Source organism: Camarhynchus parvulus, chromosome 2 (assembly GCF_901933205.1).
Source record: "Camarhynchus parvulus chromosome 2, STF_HiC, whole genome shotgun sequence".
NCBI lineage: Eukaryota > Metazoa > Chordata > Aves > Passeriformes > Thraupidae > Camarhynchus > Camarhynchus parvulus.
This window is the reverse complement of record NC_044572.1, coordinates 118884391-118902037: the sequence shown is the minus strand read 5'-3', so window position 1 is coordinate 118902037 and position 17647 is coordinate 118884391. Positions and strand designations below refer to the sequence as shown.

Below are 17647 nucleotides of genomic sequence, written 5' to 3'. Positions count from 1 at the left end.
AGGCACCATATGAGATTCTATTTAAGTATAAAACAATCAGATAATATTTGAAATTCTAATATTAGCAAACTTATATCACCTGTAGTAATATCACCCACTTTTATCTCAGGTTTATTCTTCATTTATATGTAGTTTAAGGAGAGAACAAGTCTGCCCTATTTTCTTTAACAATGTCACGTGAAAGGCAATTAAACAGGGGTTTCAGAGGAGACCCTGCAAAGTCAAGCAGGTAAATCTCAGCACCTTGCAGGACCTACAATGAATGCTGCTTGCAAACACATTATTTTGTGTGGATGACAGCGACACAGTTTCACAAAATAACAGCATGGCTGAGCTGGGGAGGGACCACTGGAGTTCATGTTTGAACCCCCAGCTCAAGCAGGGCCACCTAGAGCCAGATGCCCAGGACTATGTCCAGATGGGTTTAGAGCATCACCAAGGACGCAAACTCCACAATCCCTCTGGGCCCCCTGTGCCAGCTCTTGGTCACCCACACAGTGAAAAGTGTTTCCTGATGCTCAGAGTGAGCATCCTGTGCTCCAGTTTGTGCCCATTATCTCTGGTGCTGGCAATGGACACCATGACAGGACCTGTGGCAATTGCCCCGTGACAGAGCCTGGCTCTGCCCACTATACACCCTCTCTTCAGGTTTTTAGAGATTGTTTTTTTAGATTTAGAGATGGTTTTTAGGTTTTGGAGATGGTTTTTTTAAGTTTTTTTTTTGTTGGTTTGTTTCGGGGTTTTTTTTGTTGTTGTTGTTTTGGGGGGTTTTTTTGGGTTTTTTTTATGAGATTTTCCTGCGCCTGTTCTTCTCCAGGCTGGACAGTCCCAGCTCTCTCAGCTTTTCCTCACAAAGGAGATGCTCCAGTCCCTTAGAGGCCCTTGCTGGACACTCTCCAGCAGCTCCCCAGTTTTATTTAAAATGCTGAATCCTAGATAGCTCCTATGTGCCGTGCGGGAGCATACGCAGTTCCTACATCCCGTGTGAATAGGCGCGTTCCTGGGATACAGAGAAGGTGCATCTCTCTGTTATAACACATTTCTCTGGAAAAACCCGGCAGGACACGGACATGCCTCTCACTGGGCAGCAGCGAGGCACCAAGCCGACATGGAGAACTGGATTCCACCGAGAACCGGCCTCCTCTACACGGGAGAACTTTATCCATCTACCGCACCACAGCGCCTACCGCACCACAGCGCCTACCGTTAGGAGCCGGGCTCTACCGCACACCCGGCCCGGCCGAAGCCAGCCCGCCCCGCCGGGGAACGGAAGGAGCCGCCCCGCAGGCAGGCGGGAGGTGCCGCGGCCGGGCCCCGGGAGGCGGAGCACGGCCATAGAGGCTTCCGTCCTGCCGTAGAGACTTCCGTCCTGCCGCAGAGGCTTCCGTCCTGCGCTCCTGTGGCGTCGTGAGGGAAGCGGAGCCAGGGGTTCGGGGCTGTTCCCTGCAGAGATGGTGTCGCTGCTGCCACGCATCGAGCGGCTCTCGTCGCGGGTGGTGCGGGTGCTGGGCTGCAACCCGGGGCCCATGACCCTGCAGGGCACCAACACCTACCTGGTGGGCTCCGGGCACAGGTACCGAGCCGTCTCGGAGAACGGGGCAGGGCGCGGCGCGCCAGGCTCCGCTGCCCCGGGGCCCTGTGCTGCTCGAGAGGCCGCTACCGGCCTGTTCCCAAATCCCTTAGTCAGCGCTAAAAAGAGGAAAGAAACCGTACAGCGTTACATTGGAGGAGATAGTGCCCGTGCGCGGCTTGGGCGGGTCGGATATGGAGTCTGGTCCGGGCGACCCTTGGGCCGAGGCCGGGAATTCGGTGAGGGAAGCGGGCGTGTGCCTCAGGTACTAAACAGTGGCTGCTGCCACTTGTCGTGGAGTTGGAAATGTGTAGTCTACATTTATTACTTATTCCACTTTTTAAGTTGTTATGCTGCGGGACTGGAATGCCAGAAGGCAAAAGGTGTTGCCTGGATATGGAGACATCCATTATTGCTAAATTTCTTTAAGCACTTAATTGGAGTGAGGCTCACATGATTCTTAGAAACTTGTTTAACTGTCCAGGTCTTAGGCACAGTTTCATAAGACTAAGTAAAATCTGTTGGTTTATTTTATTAATATTACTTGGCTGTTACATGAACACTCCTTATTCTCTGGTGTGTGTCTCTCCCTCCCTTTTTTGTGATCCATGTGTAGAAGAGTCCTTATTGACACTGGAGAGCCAGCTATTCCTGAATATATCAGCTGTTTAAAGCAGGCACTGTCAGAGTTCAACATCGCCATTCAAGAAATTTTAGTGACACACTGGCATCGTGATCATACTGGTGGAATACCTGATATCTGCAAAAACATTCCAAGTGGTAGGCCAGAAGTTTCAGATATTGCTGAAAATGTTAAATACATGGCAAGAAAAACACTGACTGAATGCTTCTGTGCAAATCAACTAGATTATTATTCTGGAATTGCTGTATAAATGATAGGCAGCCATATTTCATGATTCTGCTGCAGTGTGTGGATTGAGAGCAATGAATAATCTGACTGTAATAGTTGTAGTACTACAGGTTTTCTTCAATACCTGTGCATACTTTTATAGTGAATTTCTTATGTATGAATAATGAAAACCTAGATTGCTATCAGCATGATACTAAGAGATGTGAGAAAAACTTGAAAAACTGCTTCTGTTTTACTTGGACAGCAATGATAAATTTATTGTTATTTTCACTTTTGTAAAAACAAATAGATTGAATTGTAAAAAGAAGCATACATAACTTTGGGATTCCTTACAGGAGCCCATTAGTAGTTGCTGACAAATTCATAGGCCTCAGAGCACGAAGGGAAAGCAATAGGGCAGTGTGCAAGTAAAGTCTGACCTAAAAATGTGTATTCCATGTTGATAAACAGTAAGAGACATTTCTGTGTTGGCATCTGAGAAGAGAATAAGCAGTATGGATAATATGGTAATTCTTAACATTGTTGGACTTTGTCACAAGCTTTGTCACAGGCTTAATTTTGTAATGTTGCCAGGTGCTTATCTGCAATGAAGCTTGGGCACTACTGGAAACAATTGGTGTCTTGGTGAGGATTTTTGGGCTTGCCAGCCTATCAGTGTGGTTGTAAACACTAGCAAGGGATATGAATGCCTTTCTGGGTTCCTATCTGTAGCTGTTCCAGTCAAGGTGTTTGCATTTTATGCACTGTTCAGAATGATAAAAGCTGAGAGAAGTTGCAGGTCAAAAAGTCTTCATCCAATTTTAGACAAATGTTGAATGATGCTTCTGTGAATCATAAAGCAAAATATGAGGGCCAAAATCGTAGTGGCAACTGGGGGAGTTGGTTCATGAGTCAAGAAGGAATATTTGTGAAATATAATAATTACTGAACTTTATTAATTTCATTTGAGATTTTTTTGCAACTTCAAATTTGTCACTGGTGCAGAATGCTGTATTCAGGATCAGTGGCTTTCACTGTTTAGTGGTTTTGGCTCTGGAATAAGGCTGCTCTACAAATATAAAGTTACTTTAGAGAATTTGGGTTTTTTTAGTTTTATATTCATACTGTGTGATAATTAATAGTACTTATTCAAAAAGTCACCTGTCTGTGGAATTACCTTTATTAGTGACAAATTCAAAACATAATTTTCTTATTTTTCCTTAAATATCAGACTCGGAATACCGCATATGTAAGCTCCCTCGTGTCCCTCACTGTGAAGAAACCATAGAAGGAGGACATAAATATTTTTATCTTAAAGATGGAGATGTGGTAGAGACAGAGGGAGCCACACTCAGGTAACCATGAATTTCTTCAAGTTCTTTTTTTCTTCCGAATTCTGTCATGTACATGCATCCTAATTACTAATGATTGCCAATCCATACATCTAATCTTTTCAGCACTTATGCATGTAGACTTCCTATCATGATCCAGCAGGATATGTTGATACAAAGACATTGTTTTTATGAATTAGAATTATCAGAAATTAGCCTTTGGATTTTGTCTTTAGACCAGCAGAGAAATTAACAATATTTCCCTAAAAAACATTTTCTGCAGGAAAATCGAATAGTATTTTTCATATTTTCTCATCACTCTTACATGATTAGTTACTTTTAAAATTGTGGAAGTCTGTAGTAGTCTGGCTGGATTATTTAGTATGCCTTTCTTTTTACTTTAAAAATACATCTCTAGGAGACTCTAAAACATTTAATACTTAAAATGTTACATTTTAGACCTCGAACCTGTGAGGTTCTTGTAGGGTGCCAGTTTTGGAGGACTTCTTTCCATGGCGTGTACTGTCTGTAATGTTTGTCTGAATGAGTGTGAAACAGAAAGCTACTGTGCCTCATGGAAGCACACACAGAATAAAAAGGTCTGACCATTCTGTTTTCAGACTCCTTTCACTAACAAGGCATTATTCTTATAAGGACAAAGTTTGCTTGTTTTCCTCATTTTAGATGGGAACTATATCCCACTTATAGACTGTGTCACTTGGTTGATTGCAAGAAAAAAAACCTTTAAAAAGAAAAGGGGTATGTTTTGTCCAAAAGCATTTTATTTTATTTTATTAGTGTAAAAATAGAAGTAAAAAGCATTTTATATTGCATACTGAAGACCTTTCACTGCCCTAAGTGGCCCATGTTTGGACAAAAATTTGGAGATGGAAAATATTTTTTTTTAATTTCAATCCAACTGAGTCAAGGATTAGCACATTTTGAAGTTTGGGATTGTGGAGGACCAGGCATAGGCATGTTTTGTCTCAGACATTCTGACATGTGACAGGAAAGTTATGATTGGCAGGGAGAGTCCCCTGGAGGAGGAACAGCATGGTCCTGAGCCAGCTGCCTTTTCTGCCTTCAGATTCACAGTGCCTCCACCACTCCCTCACCCCAGCTTGGAGCCTGGAGGGCTCAAACAGGCTGGCTGTGCTGGTGTGGGAGTTGGGAGCTTGTTGAGGGGTGTTGTAAAATACAGGGCTTGTAGCCAACACCTGTGAGAAGTCTGTTGCAACTTTTGGGAGCTTGTTGAAGTGTGTCCTCGAAGTGAAGGGCTTCTTAGCCAGCATTTCTGAGACCAAATAGTGGGCTAGTTTATACCTGAAAGCATGGGAGTTCCCAGACACATGGTCTGGTGTTCTTGTTGATCCTGAAGAGAATTTATAACATCACAGCCCTTATGGGTGGGTTGTAACAGGGGTAATGCAGCCAAACTTTATGGTTGATTAAAAGCAGGTATTCTCACCTGGATTAATTCAGTAACCACTTCAAGGATACTCCTAGACCCGCCACTGGTTCCAAAACTGCAGTATCTGCATGTTAAATTTTAGTTAATAACTGTCAGGTTTTCAAGGTGTGCCCCAGCAAGGGAGCAAGACATGCTGGTACACCTCTCCACACACTGTCTGGTGTTCTCTTTCTGCTATTTTTTCATGTTAGTGGTTTGGCTTCCTGGTGAAATTTCATCAAGAACTGAAGGACACCATGTCCCAAAGGTGAGCCAATCAGCTTGATTTTGATGTTGCCTCCACAGGGCAATGGCTCACCTGCTTTCTCCTGAGCTCAGTATTCAGTAGGAGCTGGAAGTCATTGCAGCACATGATGCTGCACTCGTGGTCTCTCAGCCCTGCAGCAGCTTGGCTGGGAGCTGTTTAGCCTTGCCATGTACACCACACTTGGCACCAGCTCTGTCAGTTCCTGATCACTGCTTTAATGCATCTGCCATTAACGAGAAGGTTCTAATGAATATCAGCAGTGATGCTGATTGGAGTTTTGTTACTTTCAGTCCGCATCAGCCGCAGCATAAGGCCTTTCTGCTTTTCAGAAATCATCATGAAAGGCCACCCCAGTGCAGCTCCTTGGCAGCTCAGGTTGCCATATGCTCTATGCATACCCACTGTCCCTTTGCTGCGTGCTATACACTGCTTGTCCAAGCTGTGGGTCCTTAATCCTTACCATGCAGGTGTTTAATGACCTACACATAGAACAGCTGAAAGACCATGGTTCTCTGTATTTGACAGCTGTGCTCCACTGTGCTATGGGGCTTTCAAGGAAAAATACATTTTTGGAGGCTGAACTTTATCCGGGTCAGGTTCAGAAGTTTGTAGTTCATTTCTAAATGAAAGATATCATCCTTACCCTCCTTCCAAAGTACAGCATGTATGTCAAGAACTTCAAGTGTTTCAATCTGGAAATAACATGTCAATTTTATTTTTTAAAGGTTCAGAATAATGCTCTCTATAACAGAAATTTAGCATGGCTAGTCAGCTCCTTTAATGCACTTGTATTACAGTGTGTCATGTAAGTAAAAGCATGCTAGAGATGATTTGTGTTCTCTAGATGGTATAAGAAAATGGATTTGGATTAGGCAAAGTGATACCTATTTACATCAACTTTTTAGCCTTTTTTTGGTGAGTTTTTTCTTGTTCTTGTTATGGGCTGGATTGCAAGTGTATTATATTACCATAATTTGTTCTGGCTTCAAAAATGAAGTATATATGCTGTATAAAAAACATATGCTTTTTTTGTTCTTTGAACAGAGTTTTATATACACCAGGACACACTGATGATCATATGATTTTACATCTAGAAGAAGAAAATGCTGTATTTTCGGGTGACTGTATTTTAGGGGAAGGAACAACAGTAATAGAAGATCTGTCTGATTACATGAAGACTTTGAAAAAGTTGTTAGAAATGAAACCAGATTTGATTTATCCAGGTAAGTGGTTTTGGTTTTAACTGCTCCTATTTACTGTGTAATTTTGTAAAAATCTCCTCTAAGAATTTGAAAACCATTATTACAATCAAACATCACTCCTGATGTAACTCAATTTAATAAACAGTAAGCTAAGCTGACTTTGTCATGGTGGTTTGCAAAACTTGAAAATTTTCAGTGATAGGTATCTTTCCTTTCTTAAATTTCTCTGTTTCAGGGTGGGTCTTATTTTTCTGTGCATAAAGACTCCAGGATCCATGATCTTTCACTGTTGGAATCTTACAGCAGATTTAATTTTCTTATATTACTCTATTCCTGTGCTTGAATGTTATCCTGGAAGAAAAAAAATTATAGTTGTTTTATTCCCCAATACATTGTCAATGTGAGTAACCTAGTAATGTTTTCTGAGAGTTGTGTGTCCTTGGCAGTAAAGATTAATCACAAATTCATCTTGGAAAGCTGCAGAACTGTAAAGTGGTAGTCTTAGTAAATGATTTAGGTTCAATTTGAACAAGAACCAGGAGGCCAAAAATGTTCTAAAAATAAGTTGCCTGTTCATTCAGTCTGTGGATTTCCTTTAATTCTTTTCCTCTCTCTCCTTCAAATATTGGGAATGTATTTACTTTTCATATATACCACATGTCTGTTTGACAAGACTACATTTTAAGAATTCATTATGTAACTACACTTTAAGCTTCTCATTTGCTTTTTCAGAGCTACATCTCAGGATTTTTTCTGACTTTTTCCATTTCATCTTCAACTTGTCATTCCAAACTACTGTATCTATGTTCTCAGTTGTGCCTTTTTCCATTAGCCATCTATGTTTAGCCTACTCTCTTGTGTTTACTCTTAAAATAGCCTTCTTTTGAAGTATGTATCCTTTAAGATCTCAGAAAAAAATGCTGTTTAAGAAAAGCATTCTTACATATTTCATAGATGTGGAGGTTGATGTAGACAGAATAGTGACTTGGTCATATTTATTGACTTAACTAACCAACTTAACTGACTTAGCTAACCATTAAAACTAACAATTTTTTAGCCTCCAGAATCTCAACCAAATCTTTTACTTTCTTTCTTTCTTAATACCTGCAAAACGCAGTCTGCTCCTCTAACTGAAGGAACCTTCCAAACCCCATATATGAAGGAAGGCCTTCCAAAACCCCATATATGTCAAATTCTGTTTGGTTTATCAATTTTATCTGTTGTATTTCACTCTGTTCTTAATGGTTTTGTATCTAGGTTACACATTCACCAAGGCTGAACATTGTGCTCTTTATTTGGAAGTGTTTGCTACTGTTTTAACTTGCAGTTAGGAAGCCAGTCTGACATAATGCATTTTCAGTGATGATAGCTAAGTATTGAGATGGTTTGGAACTAACTTTCATTTTTCATCAGCATACCACAAAATGTACATGCAGTTGTGCAAAAAGTGCTATTGCCCAATCAGAACAATTGTTGATACTGTTTGGTATGGCTACAGCAGAAGTAGTTTCCTTTATCAATATATTCTATATAAGTCAATCACTCTGTGCTGCAGTATTAGGTCTTCATAGTTCTTGAACTGTTTCCTCCACCAATGCTTTAGCACTCGTGGTAGCCTCAGAATTGCACGAATTTTTGTAACAAACCGACTGCTGGCTACCTGAGAGTAGGTCAATTTTGTCAATCCTTCCCCTTCTATGTTTCTTTTTTAATTTAATGTGGGAATGACTTGGGCACAATGCTCATGACATCTAATTACAGGTAATATTTGATGAGAATCCTTGGAACAAGAAAAGGGCATTTTAGTCAGCAGAGGGCTCCCCATCCTGTAATAATAAACAATTTACCTTGGTAATGCAGAAAAAATGGTACCAGAATTAGGAATTTGTGGAAGATTTCATGACCCAATTTTTTTCTTCACTTCTGTGCTTTGTGCTGTAATTTGAAGTAAAAGAATCTCACACTTCCCAATGTGTTATGAGGAAATAATATGAATCTGTCTGAAATTAAAGCTGAATTCATGGAAAGACAGTCATATTTTGAGTGTGCTTTTTATATGCTCAGAAACTTTTTACTTTTATTCAGGTATTAATCCATTTATTCGTTAATAAATAAATAACTGTACTGTTGTCCCTGAAAAATGATGGATGGGAAAGTTCCACATCTGGATTTAGTTTCAAGCTTTCTGAGATCATTTTCATGTACATATATGCATATACAACAGCTACAGATCAGTCCCTTTTACTTTGCAAAATTTCAGATTCTGGCATTGGTCTTGTAGTCTAAGTCAATTAAATCACTTGGAAGAGTAGGGCCAGGTTTTAAGAATGCCTTGTGATTCCATGTGCAACCCTTAATTTTGATTACTCCAGTGAGACTTCTGTCATTAGAGAATGCAAGAGACTGGACAGTTAACATTACAGTCTCTGTTTCTATATCTTACTATGTTTTTTATAAAAAAACTTGAAATTTTTGGGTGTATAAATGGTAACAGTAGAGATATTGTTATACTTGTAATTTATTTTGTAAGGAAAATAGCTTCATATTAAATATGTTTGAAATCATTAAATATAAATGCATATGCCAGTATAGCTTTGTTTACACATTACATACCTTGTATTTATAATACTTACTTAAACAAGGTGAGTTTCAATGTTATACTTAGTAATTTCAAACATACTGAAGTGAGTAAGTTGAGATGTATAAATATTTTGACTTAAGGAAGAGTAGATTCCTTTGACACTTCAGTTCAAAACATGAAAAATCAGTTGCTCTTTTTCTATAAACTGCTTGTCATCAGGGAAAATAAGCTTTGATTTTAAAAGCTTAAAAATTAAAAACCCATTTAATCAATAAACACAAAAGTACAAGTAAAGAATTCGGTGATTTTTTAATAGTTAGAGAACCTCAAATGAAACTGTTTTTGATGATATCAAATAACTTCTAAAAGAAAGCTATGGCCTTTTACAGTAGTTTCTTTTCTGCTAATTTTATAAATTACTTAGACTTTGCACTCAGAGGGCAGAGCTGAAAGTTGCTGCTGCTACTTCAGGTGAGTTGTACAGGCAAAGAAATAGGAAACCTTATATTTTATTAAAAAGCATGTGATGAATGTGTGTGCAAGTCAATTCCTCTATAAATAACACAATAAGTTTAATTTCTATGCATGTACTCTCATGGCTGAACAATATTTTCTCTGTCATTTTAATATACCGTGAGACAGGATTTGATTTTTCATAAAGGTTAGTGCTTTATCAATTAAGCCTTTTCATAATGTGATTCAAAGACCTTTAAGTAAGTTGAACATTTCTGATCTGCCACAGTCAGTCCAGGAACAAATATGTTTTGCTTATTAACCAGCCAGACTTAAAATGATCCACCTATAACTTTCCCTTTGCCTTCCATTTTTCCTGCCCTGACACATTCCAACTGCCTCACTTACTTGTTTTCTATTCATTTTTTTAATCATACTCACAACAGTGTTTTTAAAGGCATAACCTAGTGTGAAGATTTGTTTGGGAAAATTACCTGTCCCAATTAAAGATGTCACCTTGATGTTTGCTCCCCAGCAGGACGGGAGGTACAGTAGTACCTGAGTCCTTTGCATCAGCCATTATTGTTCAAAGGGCAGTATCAGTTTAAATCATTAGTGCCAATATCCTTTGGGGAGAGGAAGATGGGCAAAGAGAGATAATACAGTAATCTAAATCTCATCTTTTAAATCTGTTCAGCAGTGAACTCCTTTCCTTTTTTCTAATGGCCTAAAGTAGTCTTCCATTGCTTTCCTTATTCCATCTGAAGTATTCCCTTTTCCCCGTTCAGACTTTTAATATCCTAATTTATCCTTTCCATCTTAATGCTTTGCAGATGCAGACTGTAATACAGACATTCAGATCTTTTTCTCATGGCTTTTAAATCTACTAGAGTTTACATAAGAATGTTTCAATTATTCAATAGCATACTTAATTACAAATGTAAGTAATAGTGCTCTGGTACATGTGTTTTGATTTTTAGGTCATGGCCCAGTAGTACGTGATGCAAATACTAGGATCCAAAACTACATTTCTCACCGCCTTGCACGTGAACAGCAAATTCTGAATGTTTTCCAGAAGAATACTGGGAAATCTTTTACATCCTCAGAGCTTGTAAAGATGGTATACAAGGTAATTGTTGATCAAAAGTTTTTAGATCAAACTAAAGAAAATTGAGGTTAGGTTCATAAAACTTGTATGTATCAGTAATGGTCTTTGAGTAGTAAAAATCATGGTGGCTCTTTGAAAGAGATAAAAAATATTTCTGCCTATTCAGGGTTCAATTATGACTGTGCTTTTAAGCACTTGTTTAAGCACTTAATTGGAGTGAGGCCCACATGATTCTTAGAAACTTGTTTAACTATCCAGGTCTTAGGCACAGTTTCATAAGACTAAGTAAAAATTAAATTTTAGTGCTTGGTTCAAAGTGAAAGGTATGACATGACTGTTGGTTGTGGATTTCCCAAAGTGTATTTGGAGTCTCCTGAAGAATGGTTGAAAACTTTGTGTTCTTGATTTATCAGTCTGCAGGAGGTTACAGATGAACTGCAGTTCCCCAGCGCAGAGAAGGATATTGGAGCTCAGATGTTGGATAGCTTGTATGTGTCTTTAGACTGGTGTTACATCCTTCATGTAACCTCTGCAATTTTTCCCTGTGGTGTGGGGTTACGCTCTTAACAAGTAGAGATAAGAGATACAGTATTTCTGCTTGGGAGGAAGATGTCAAAGTTGCCAATGGCTGTGGCTTGGGAACGGGTCTGTAACAGCTCCACAGCTCATTTTTCGTGGTTCACCTTTAGGATGGTAGAGCTGGAGAGGAAGATTTTGAGCAGATGTCATGCAATCATAGAATGGTTTGGGATGGGAAAGGTCCATCCCCCCTTCAGCAAGACCAGGTTGCTCAAAGCCACATCCACCTTGTCCTTAAACCCTTCTAGGGATGGGACATCTGCAGCTTTTCTGGGCAACAGGTGTTACTGCTTTTTACATAACGAGCATTGAAGAATTGTAAGAAATATTTTATCCTCCTGAAGCTGTTACATTTTTTTATTGTTTACTCACAGACGCTATTTGCTACAGGATACTTAAACCTATGCAAATGTTGTCATGGAATAGAAGGGATAGTTATCTGTGGAGAAATGCATCATAAATTTGTCTTTAAAAATACTCAGCTACACTGACAACCCAGGGCAAACCAAGCTCAGAGGAGGAGTGCTGGTCAAAGTTTTCATCACACAAATGTATAATGCAAAAACCGAGCAAAGTAAACAAAAATGTGTTGTTAGACTGCCCATTTAACTGGCGTAAAATTGATTTACTCATCTTAGTTTCCTGTTGTTACATAACTAAATGTTCCCATACTGATTCAGAAGAGGAAAATCTGTAGTAATAAACCACTGCTTCCATATATTGAAAAAAATAGTTGATGGATATTTAAACAAATACAAAATGCATATTTTTTGTTCCCATTAGGAAATCCCTGAGAATTTACTTCCAGCAGCAGAACATAACCTCCTAGTCCACTTGAAGAAGCTGGAAAAAGAAGGAAAAGTGTGTAAGTTGTGGATGGAGGGTGGAAGGAGGGTCATTCTCATTTTGAACTTCTATGCATTATTTCTCATATTATTTTAGTGCGTTATTTCTAGGGGAAAAAATTGCAATTTTTTGCAGTAGCTGTCCATCAGACAAATTAAAGTAGAGTAATACACAGAATGGTTGTACAGTATTCACAAACTTTTTACTAAGTATTTGAATGGTTAGAGCTCAGATTACTGCAATGCATATCCCTTTAAATTTTTATTTAAAACATACCATAGAATACATTCCTAATGCTAGCATTTATACCTTCTTGTATTTTCTGAAATTCATACCTAAATATGCATGTATGTAGCATTTTATGGGTTTACATTTAAGTTTCTGCCCATGCTAAATGTTTTGCATATTTTTGTGTGTGTGTGTGCTACAGAGATGGTTAAAATCATGCAGTCTAAATTTTTGCAATTACTGATTAGTACAGTACCTAAGTAGAGCTGCTGTATTTAGTTTAGTGTTTTTACGTTGTGCCTTTACTCTAAGTGAACAAGGTGAAATTTTGTTTCTGTAATGGCATGTGCATATGGAAACATTACTCAGCCAAAGCTTAGGAAAATATTTCTTCCTGTACAATACATGACTGCACTCAGGACTGTCTATTTATAAGCAAATAATTACATGAATTTACAACTGTTGCAGATTTTCTAACCTGAATTACCATTTACTAACCTGAATTACAACATGAAATTAGTGTATTTTTTTCAGCTTAGACCCTCTGTTTATCTTACCGGTAGAATGTCTACTAGGTACTAACTGAACAATTGAGACTGAATTTTTGTAATAATAATAACAACCTGCTTTTTATTCAAGGAAAATAGACTAGAGTTACAGTCATCACTGAAGTTCAGAAAATGTTCTCTTTGGGCTTATTTTGTGCGGAATGCCATAGAAACTTTACCAGCATGGTACTTACTGCACCAGCTTTTCAATATTGTCTCAATTCTTGGTTATTAACATACATCATTGATCTATACATTTCTCCAATTTTGTGCCACCAGATTCATTAAGGGCATGAGGTGCTGTTGACTGTTTATCCCTTCTTTTCACTCTCAAAGTAGTTCAAGCAACAACATTTTCTGTTGAGATCAAATAGTGGATAAATTGACTTTTTCTTTAAAGGTAGTCTTCCCTACAAGAGTGTCTTCATTTTGAATGCCCAGGAAATAATTTCGTTGCGTGAGCTACTGACTTAGGGGTTTGTTTTCTCAAAACCACTCTTTTCATGTTTACCGAACAAAAATAACTCAGTTTTTCTCAGAAATCACATTTCAGTTTTGAAGAGAGAGCAGATACAGTCATGCATCTGTTCACAAAGTATCAACTAAACTACTTGAAATTATGAGAAAGCTTAAATAACTAGAGGAGATGCTAGTCAGAATAATTATTTGGACTCTCCTACTCCAGTTGGAGGCCCTTGATTCAGATGTGTCTTGCTTTCCTAGAACCACAAGATGTGCTCTTTGACATCTGTTTTGTTTTTTAAACTTGAATTTTGGGGTAGAGAAAAGTGAGAAGCAATCTCATCAGAGCACTTGGGGTTGCTGAATTTTTAAATACAAGCTTAGGCCTATGGTACATGCTTAATATCATGTGACCTTTACCCATTTTTCAGTTCAAATTAAGGGTATCTGTTGAGGAAGACTGATTCTGTTGATTCTGAGCATGTAGCATACAAATGCTTGTGTACTCATGGTACTTGCTCATTTGATTTTAATATCCTTTGATGCCCTTTCCACATATTCCAAGACCTTGCAGTATCTCAAGTTTTGTTCTCATTATGGAGGACTTGAGCTGTAGACATAACACTGTCTTGCTTAATTTTCTCCAAACGTTTTTCCAAAGGAACATCTTGTCAGTATCAATAATGAATGTGACAGGCATATTACAACCTTACAAGTGAGTTACTCACTGTAAATGATGGCCATATGCTGCCTGCCACAGTCATTAATTACCCACTCAGTAGTAGGGATTGCAGATTTTGTGGGTACATAGCTTCTATAAGTGCAATTGGGAGCGACACTGCCTCTTAATTCAAACAAAAATGTTGCTCTTCTTACTTCAAACAAAAATAATTTCTTGTAAGCAGGAGTGTGGCACAATGCACACGTGTAAGCTTTATCCCATGGTTGGATATACATAATTTGGTCATTGTTTCATTTCATAGCTGATGAAGAGATAAAAATAATTTATCTATTCTTCATTTAAGAGCACAGGATTTTTCCATCTAAAGGTTATAAATTTCAGAAAATGCAACAAGCACTCTACTAGCTCAGATTTCTTAATACCTAGAAAGTTTAATATACCAAACTTTAAATAACTAGAGGATTATTAAGACCTTTTCATTAGTCACTCTTTATGCTGCTAGGTTACATTGTGAAATAGTTAATGCTTATCACCTTCAATTCAAACTGAACACTGGCATGAAGGAAAGTATTTCATTAGTTTTAATAATAAATGTCACGTGTAGACATTCATGTACAGGTTAAGTTTGGGATAATCTAATGTTTATAAATAAAATATAAGTATTGGTTTGTAACTAATTTGGTTTCTTTTTCTTAACAGTACGTGATGAAACTCCCAGCTTCAGATGGAAAAACAATTTATAAGTTAGGCAAGATTGCCCAGTAATATATTTAATCTGCATGGTTGCTGTATGAAAAATCATAACAATGAGCTGCAACTATATGTAAAATAAAAACGAATTTTATTTGGTTTTTAAAAAGGTGGTAACAATTTTAAAGCAATGTTGCGGTAAATTAACTGATGTTTTTCACATTCTACTTTATTAGAATTTTAAAATACCCTGGTCGGTACTGAGTTAATAAAATGAAATGAGTGTGAAGAATTGAATCCTACCTTTGTTATAAAGTGCTGGGTTTTATCATTGGTGGCAAAAGAACAAATAGCAAGGTCTTATAAAGTTAACATTATAGTATCTTAAAGCAATATTATAAACCAAATAAATCATATCTATAACAGAAATCTCTAGTAAAAAAACCAGAAAATATGTTATTGTAAACCTGGTTTCACCTGCTTGTGCTTCTCAAAAAGTGATTTTCTAATAAGTTATCTGTACATTCTAAAAAACCAAGTTATTTTTGTTAACAGGTGTAATACTGGGATTTATGTTCCTTTTCTAACTCAGCTGACTGTGCTTGTCTTTGCTGGTTGCTCAGTGCAGAAGGTTTTAACAAACACTGAAAGTAATTCTAGACTTTTGGGGTTTTTTGGTGGAAACACCATTTCTATGGAATTCATTCAAAGGATTCATTAATTTTAACTAACAAGTGTCAAAAAATGCATGGAGTTGGAGCAGACTCTTAAAGTCTTTGTAAGATTCTGCACGAATGTGATTTAAAAGCTGTATAAATGGAGGTATGTATTACATGCCATATGAAGTTCTGCTGTTAATCTACTTAAAGTAGAAATATTTTAACTAAAAGGTTGTATTTGGTTGAAAAATACTGTACAGTGTATTAAAATATGATCAGAGATTAATTTAAACTGCAAGTTCAGTTCTCTGTGAACCTTCCACTTGCAGAAAAGGACATAAATATTTGCATTACTTTGTCTATTCAAAGTGTGTGACATTTGATGATATATACATTTCTTATAGTATTACTCAGCCTTAAAAAACAAAAGCAGATCTGAGATGTTTGAAAATACCAAGGACAAATATATGTCTTTGAAAACCTTTGACTGTTCAGTTTTGTACTCTCATTTGTGAAACATGCATAGAGTTTGGGTACTTAAGGCATGTCTTAATAATTGACATTATTTTATGAAGTTGATGGCATTTGTTCTGATCAGCTGAGACAAATTCAAAGCAAAAATACTTACAGGAATAGCAACCCAAAACTGAAATCATATTCTGAGGTAGTAGGCAGACCCCTGAAGAAGAGAAATAATTACTTTCTGTAAAAATGATGCTTCTTGTAAACTTCATTGATCTGAAATTTGGCCAGATCATGACACATGCTCACTTTTAACTTTTTCTGCAGTGTCATTTTGAGGTCTTTCTGAGGTCTGATAGGTTTCCTTCCTATTGTATTTTCTATTTACTTATATTTTGCCAGACACTTTTTATCTGTTCCTCCAACAAAGTTTTTTTTTCTTCAATTCCTTTTGAAATAATTACTCAGTTTTCAAATGGACTTCTTCACACTAATAATTAGTTTTCCTGTAGCTATTCCATGAATTTATAGTTACCTTTTCCATTGTTAGGCATAGAAACATAATTATCACAGCTCTTTTGAAAAGGATAAAACAATAATTCACATGCTCTGGATGGTGTCATTTTGCTTCAAGTGAAATGAAAGTTTCCTGTCATGAGGCCTGAGAACCTAAGACAGCAGGAAACTGGTATGAAGAGGTGGTGTCTCATTACTTTTCTGAGCTAAAGAAGAAATCTAATGTCACTTAATGATTTTCTTGTTTTACTATAAATTTTGAAATACATGGAAATGGCTTTAGAATTCGCTTAAAGAATTGTTGGGACTTGCAGGTGGTGAAGAAAGCAAGAGAACACAAATAGAAAACTCCATGTTCTGTGCTGTGCTGCAGGAAATGCCTGACATCTTCAAAAAAACAAGGAAAAAGGCTGTTTAACCAGACTAGTCATTAATGATTGTATATGGTGTCTTTGGAATATTAATAGCAGAAATTGCACTGTTACTAAGATGTATATATAATAAATTATACTTGGCTGTGGCATCTTGAAAAAGTCTCAAGGCTCCTTGTTATGTCAAATGGAATGTTTATTTTTAGAAGGTGACAATGTAAGATATGCCATGTATGTACAAAAAGGGGGATTAGCCCTCTCACAAAAATGTGTTCATCTGTTGAGAATGCATTAGAAGTTACAAATGAAAAGAGGGAAGGGGGCTATTTCTGTCTTAACAGGTTAGAAGGGCTAATACCTGGGATAACTTTCTAAACAGCTGGGGACAGAAGGAAGCACAAACCATGTTTCCAGCCTTCCTGCCAGCTAATTTCAAGATCCTGTCTTGAGAAGCAACATCATTTATTACATTTAACACTTAGACATTTGGTGTTAGGTATCATCTTTTTTAAGTTTTCCATTCTGTTACTTGCTGATTTGCTTATTTATATTTGTTTTAAAATATTGTTCTTGGTTCTCTCTCCAAGCATGCTTAAATTCAGGAAAGGTTCCCAAATAGAAAGCTGTTTGTGTCTTGTTGCTGCAGGTGTCATAATACGCTTCCTGCTGAAGTCGCCATAATTTTGCCACCCGAAACGCTGTATTTGGTTTGGTTGGGAAGGTTTTGGGACACACATGCACATGATGGTGGCTTCTGTGATAAGATGCTACAAACTCCCTCTGACTCAGAT

General features: G+C 37.6%; 1 protein-coding gene across 2 annotated transcripts; it reads left to right on the top strand.

The window, feature by feature from the left end:
* Positions 1-1345: 1345 nt before the first annotated feature.
* On the top strand, positions 1346-16875 carry LACTB2 (lactamase beta 2). Of its 2 annotated transcripts, none has more exons than XM_030943556.1 (7): positions 1346-1573; positions 2187-2350; positions 3652-3775; positions 6514-6692; positions 10686-10834; positions 12176-12253; positions 14858-16875. In XM_030943556.1, the coding sequence occupies exons 1-7, from the start codon at positions 1452-1454 to the stop codon at positions 14921-14923; spliced, it is 882 nt and encodes a 293-aa protein (XP_030799416.1). In that variant the 5' UTR covers positions 1346-1451; the 3' UTR covers positions 14924-16875. The 2 variants fall into 2 exon arrangements, with proteins under 2 accessions (XP_030799416.1, XP_030799415.1); XM_030943555.1 differs by having other exon boundaries at positions 12176-12257.
* The last annotated feature ends 772 nt before the right edge of the window (positions 16876-17647 follow it).

Coding starts and splice junctions, on each gene's coding strand:
- LACTB2 (XM_030943556.1), top strand. CDS start 1,452: ATGGTGTCGCTGCTGCCACGCATCGAGCGGCTCTCGTCGCGGGTGGTG. Junction 6,693..10,685: donor ACCAGATTTGATTTATCCAG/GTAAGTGGTTTT, acceptor TTTGATTTTTAG/GTCATGGCCCAGTAGTACGT. Junction 12,254..14,857: donor AGCTGGAAAAAGAAGGAAAA/GTGTGTAAGTTG, acceptor TTTTCTTAACAG/TACGTGATGAAACTCCCAGC.